A 6,566-nucleotide genomic window follows, 5' to 3' on the forward strand; every position below is an offset into this window, starting at 1 on the left:
CATGCCCTTTGACAGGGGCGACCGGATCTCGTATGGAGTGACCATTCTACTGTCCATGGTCGTGTCCCTCGTATTTGTGACAGACGTACTTCCTGTTAAGGGGGTACTGCCATTTTTTGGTGAGTAAATTAAATTTTACATTTACCGTATTGCTTTATAAATCATTTGTTTAATTCGCAACAAAAGGCTAAGTTACAGAAACTGTTTACCATCAATAATATTACAGCTACGGTGATCATCGTCTGTATGGGCCTGATGGGTTTGTTCCTGTTCTTCACCCTGATCATCATCGTCATCCATGGCCGGGAGGGCAGCCTGTCTCCGGCGGCGAAGATATTTTTTCTCCGCTACATGTCAAAGTACCTACTATTTGTTTTTGGCTTGAAAGGCATCAAATCCAATGTCATGGTGGTGAAAAAAAGAAATTTGTCTGATTTTGACATTATATGGCAATTCTTCATTTATATTTTTGACATCATTTCATACTTAGAGGGTTTGGAAGACCTACATCCGGCCAACGATACGAAGCAAGCAACCGTTTTTTGTCTCCGAGATCGAATTTTCAACACTGTTTACACTGACTTGATCTTATGAATGACATCCTCTGAAAACCCCAAAACTAGTGTGCGCGGACGAATAAAAAAAATTCAGGCCCCTTGAAATTCTGCTAAACCACATGAATACAAAGTTGGTATTGTGTATGTGCGGTAGTACAAACCGACTTTTACGGCAAGCCGACACATGCAGGCCTTTTGCGGTAATTATGAGTCGGCAATGTACTGAGCCATTGAGTTCCGTGGAGCATTGGCACCTGCCCCCTATTGTCACTAACCACTTTGGGCTCATACAAAAAATGGCACCAGGTCCAGAACCTCGGAGAAAATAATTTTTGGGAACATGAGAAAATCAATGCGCATGCAAATGCAATACATTAAATTAAGTGTGATCTAAGAAAGTGTGATCTAAGAAATATCATTAAAAAGCTTAAGGTTGATTTAACTTTAATACCACATTAAAAGAATGGCCATGGAATTGATTTTGAAAATTACAGTTCTGTCGCACCGAATTCAAAATTGCATTGGATGTCAACAATGATATCTGTGTCGGGTATCAGAATATCGATATCTAAAACATTAGCTCACCTGCAACTTTGTAATGAGTTTCTAGATAATTTAATATTTAGTTTTGTTACTTTCTCTTATAAGGTTTTTTGCCAGACTTATTATTCATTTTTTTAGGAAATTTTATCTGCAACTTACCGGGGTTTTAATAGGATAATCCGCATCGTGTTTTTGGTTGTCTGAACCTAACCTGTTTCATTATGTCAATAATTTAGATAATTTATAACCAAACGAAAGCTTACAAAAACATCAATTCACTCCTGCATTTAAAGATCTACTATAAGTAGTTTTAAGATGCTGATGCAAAATTTAAACAGTTTCGTACCATTTTTTTTTGTTTTCAAGGATGCTGCTGTTGGGTGATCTGACAGCAAATAAGCAAAGAAACGATGAAAAGCCTGGCGTGATCAACAATGCCGCCATAGAGGTGACCAACCGCGCCTATGAAGCCGATAACGTGTCGGAGGCTGACGAAGAAGTCATATATTCCGGTGATGGTGATGAGAGGAACAAGCAGTACTCATCGCCTCCAGGCGACGCTACCGGCCGCGGATCAGCTGGCATTTCCGAGCTAAACGCCAGCGTTCAAAAGTTGACAAGGGTGCTGAAGACAGAGATCAGAGAGCTGACCAAGGCCGTGAAGAACGAAGAGGAAGTGTCTGACTACACGCTGCTGGCTAAGGTCCTGGACATGCTGTGTCTTGTCATGTACGTCATCAGTATCGCAGTAACCGTTCCTATGACCATGTACTTGGGCAGGTAAAGGTGTAGCATTAACCTCGATCCATAGACCGTTTGTCATGTTTATGATGTCTAAGAAGTTTTCGAATTGTTGAATGCACATATATGCATTTGGAGCAATTTAAACAATGTAATAGAACTTTCGTATTGGATACCCGGTACTTTTATTTGCGTTATTTATTACATTTAGCACATGCCTTAATAGGAATTTACACACTTTATATATAGTTCGGCTACACCTAGTATTAAGGAGAAGATTCTTATATGCCCAAAATCTAATTTCGTGGACAATAAGGAGGCATATCAATATATTTCAAAGGTTATTAAATTAGATTAGGAGACACACAATCCTATTCCAGAAGATATTATGACAAACTAACTTTCAACATGTTATTACAGCAAATCGTATTTTTATCCAAGTTGTATTGTATATAGCTCTTTGCCCGATTGCCTTCGACGAGAAGGCTATAAAATCGTTTTGGCACTGTTTGGCAGATTATGCACGGTACATTTTTAAGGCCTGGTCCGAGGTTCACGATTTTAGCAGGCAGGTTGTCAAGACCAAAAATTGGCTTCGTGGGGGGGTTCTTACGTGACTGGAGCTGACCTTTTGTGTTTGCGTTTTTTGTTGTACTCCAGATAACTCGGGGATCCTTAAATGGTTTTCTATGATTTTTAGTTGGCAAGTTACCGTTGAGAATACGAAGTTCAACTTCGGAAATGGGCCTCATGGGGGGTTCCCACATCATTAAATTTGACCTTTTGTGTTGGTCGTTATTTTTGTTAGCAGGATAACTCGAGAATCTGCAAATGGATGTTCACGATTTTTCGTGAGCAAGTTACCGTTGGCGATAAGAAGATCAAGTTCAGAAATGGTTATCGTGGGAGGTCCGTACATTACTGTAGTGGGCTTTTGGTGATTGAACATTTTAAGGGCAGGCGAAGTCTTGGTCTGGTATTATATCTAGGTTAAAACAACAAGTTACAGACAGGAAGCTGTCAAAAGTGGCTTTCTTCCGAAGACATTTTCTTTGAATGGTTGTTTGTTGAAACAACATTCCCCAGCAGGGGCGTGCTAATTTGACAGCACTGTGTCCCCCAGTGTAAACATCTGGAATGTGTTTTAATCGGGAACCCAAGTTGGTATACTGTACACAATGGCCAGGTCCAGGCACCATGGATCGCTGGAAAATAGTAGAAAATGGCCAAAATAAAGGGAATAGTATGCCACTAAAGGGGGTTAGCCCGCTAGAGAGATACAATTTGCGATTCACGTGAAGAACCCATATCTCACATACCACATACCATCACAACAATTGGCCATTTTGTATCGACATTTTGTAGTGCAATTGTTTTTAACGTATATTGGACATTGCATGATTCAACAACGCTGGGTGTGTATAGTGGTCAGAGAGTCTATAGAAGAAGAATTTAGTTGAAGGAGTTTTTGCCGATTTGAAGTTTGCATCGCCGCGCATCGGAGGGAAGAAAAAACCTTTTGCGGCCAGACTCGCCAGGCCAATTGTTTCTCCTTTTTTGCCGAACTCTATGATCCGTATTTTTGCAGAAAGACATGGTACTGGCTTGGGAAATAGTATGTTGCTTCGTTCACAAAAGGACTATCTGACCACTATAACTACGATAATCATCTTCAAAAAACCTACACTATACACACACAAAACACCCACCAAAACAATATCACACTGTCGAAGGCATGAATACTCCGAACTCTAGTTGGTAAATTTGTTTGTTTATTTGAAGTACCTCCATTAGTGAGTATATGCATACCCTAGTTGGTAAATTTGCTTGTTTATTTGTTTATTTGAAGGATCTCCATTAGTAAGTATAAGCTTAAGCTTACGCTTATACTCAATATTCTTCCCGGAGTAAAAACACATTACAGACTTATAACACAGATGTATATACACGTGCTTATTGCCACACATATCTGTGTTACTATTACTAAACCTATCCTATTCTATATACAACAAAGTAATGAAGTAGAGATTGTTTGAGAGGTCAGAGGTCAATGCAATAAATAATACATACGAGTTATATATTTACGTTTAAAAATCATTATGCTACCACAAATGCTGCAGGGGTCTGTTTGTGTATGTTTGTGATTTTAACCTGTCCCTGACGTGTTTTTTTGAAAGCTGATGGTGCGGAAGATTTTATGTGTTGCGGAAAAAGTGTTGTAGGATTTTGTGCACCTGTACAGAAATGTTCTGGTAGCAGATGAAGTTCTAGGTTTAGGTAGTCTAAAGCCTCCCGCCTGAGAAAGTCGTGTGTTGTGTTGATGTGTGTTGTTGATTCTGCGTAGCTTATTGTAGATAGAAACAGGTTTGCCAGTAGTCAGGAGTTTGTGGAGAGTGTGTTTGTGTAAAGTCTTTCGCTAACTTCCTTGCAGATTTTGACTGTGGAATGTTTGTTATCATGTTACTGATTGTATAAGATTTCAGTCTAAACTCAGACAGGCCGCTTTATTATTTTACCAATAATAGTACAGGTCGCTTTCCATATCAATTTGTGTACCAGACTTTATGATAACATTTGTAAATCGTTAACTGAACTTTATAAACGCATCCTTGATGGGACATTCTTTTCTCTGACGATTAGTAGCTGAAATGATCAGCTAAAGTTAACGTGTGGTTGCTTGGATGTTCAGCAGGCTTTCATTTATCAGGGACTGATTGATGTTCTGCTCACGATCTGCTACACTGCATAGAATGACAAGATGGATTTCTGTTATCTCAGATTTTATTATTCCTGATTTCAGCAATTAATGGTTTCTTTTTTGGTACTTTCTATTACCTTGAAATTTTATCTCTTCCAACTCTACTTTGTTGATTTGGACTTATTTTGCATATATTTTGCATTTTTCTTCTGTAAACATTTTTTTTTTCTTTTTAGGTAAACTCACCATGGTTATTTAGACAGAAGACAGGGTTAATATGACATATTTTGATTTTTAATTTGTATAATCCTTAAAAGTATTATTGGGTAAATATAACTTTTTTGTGCTAGATAGTGCATTTAGCTCTGCAATAGTACGTACGTGGTAACAACGCAACGGAGGTGTTTAAGCGATAGCTGATTCAGCATACTAAATATAGATACTGAAGACATACATGTGCATAGGATACCCTAAAGTCTTATTGATGTACCTACCAAAGGCCACAGCAAGTATTTTTATGGATGGCATCAGAGCGCGCATTGATTTTCACCCGATTTTGGAAATGAATTTTTTTTGCCTTCTGAAAGTGGTCAACATGCCAGAATGGGCAAAAATGTCTGTTGCTATGCCGGAATGTGGAGGGTGGGTGAATATGAAGAGAGGGGACAAGACAAGGCTCTGAATTATTGTCTATTATTACTAATTTGATGCAGTGTATTTCATTCCTTTTGTATGTGATGGTGTCTGTGTATTTGTGATGTTTTCACTGAATCAAAACCATTTGTAAAATGATTGAAAACCTATCTTTCAAAGTTGTTTCAGGGAGAAATTGATGCTGTAATAGTTGGCAGTAAACTTATATATAACAATAACAATATATGTAACATTTCTTGTTCAACAAGGTTTATGTTAAAATTTAAAATGTTGGAAACTTTTTTTGTCCTGCCTTTTTTGCCCTATTGCATCATTGTCTGCAGAGTATGTGATCATCCATAAAATCTAGTTGCTGTGGCCTAAATTAGTACCAAAACAATAATTAAACGGATGCATGAAAGTGTGATTTTATCGGTGATAAATTTCCTTTTAGCCAGTCCGAGGGTTTTAAGACGTCAAAGTAGTGAAAGCTTGGTTGTAACTAAGGTAATAAGAACGTAATGTTTGCGACATAAGGACGTAAGAAATTGTGTGAATGGAAGTCTTTGGCAATTTTACCATGTAAGGAGAAGAAATGTGCTTAGCAAATCATATAATGATTGTAGAACATCATTTTATAGGATCATTAGCAACGCGGCCTTGTAAAACCCTCATTTATGCATGCTTCAAAATATAAGAAAATAATGAATGAGACCTTATACACGTATACTTTTAGCAAATTTCGTCCACAAGTAAACTATTATATTTAATCACTTTGTAATTTGTAGATTATCAAGACCTATCGTGCTTTGTGATGAGACATGGAAACATCTGTACTGTGTTTACGGAATAAAATGTGGTCATGGTGCACAGCGTCTGTTTTGAGTGTGTTTTTGTCATTCAACACAAGGGTCAACTTCTATTAATATGTTTTTTTAAGAATGCTATACTACTACTTCTACTGCCAATTAGTCTAAAAAGACTACGACTTTAATTTTACAAAACATATCAACAGGGTGGCTCATTCCTAGTAACAAAACAGATCAGAATTGAGCCTAAAATAGAATACCACTTTGATCAAAATATAACTTGTTCTTTTTACCAGTTTAGTGGGCATGATTATTATTATATTTTATAATAAATATTATTATTTTTAGCACATGTGTTTTTTTGTCGTCAATATTTCCTCCGGGTTATACGTTTGCTTGAGTTTTTGTTGCCATTTGAAGGACCTAAACATGTTGAGTAAACAAAATCTTGAAACCCTACACATAGTTGCCAAAGGGCTTGGGGTCAAAGGTCATCAACATGGCTGCATGGAGTCATCTCTGAGGAGCATAAATTATGATAATGAGCTGAAATCTTTTACATCTTATCATGTCAAACTATATCTT

At 37.5% G+C, this 6,566-nt stretch overlaps 1 protein-coding gene across 1 annotated transcript in view; it reads left to right on the top strand.

The window, feature by feature from the left end:
• The window catches only part of LOC109476426, a 12,087-nt gene extending 10,203 nt beyond the window's left edge, over positions 1-1,884 (top strand). The window contains exons 11-12 of the mRNA XM_019777359.1: positions 227-359; positions 1,467-1,884. Coding sequence (XP_019632918.1) covers positions 227-359; positions 1,467-1,884 — 551 coding nt within the window. The remainder of the gene's footprint in view (positions 1-226; positions 360-1,466) is intronic.
• The last annotated feature ends 4,682 nt before the right edge of the window (positions 1,885-6,566 follow it).

The sequence above is a fragment of the Branchiostoma belcheri genome, unplaced genomic scaffold (genome assembly GCF_001625305.1).
Source record: "Branchiostoma belcheri isolate BF01 breed outbred unplaced genomic scaffold, Haploidv18h27 scaffold376, whole genome shotgun sequence".
NCBI lineage: Eukaryota > Metazoa > Chordata > Leptocardii > Amphioxiformes > Branchiostomatidae > Branchiostoma > Branchiostoma belcheri.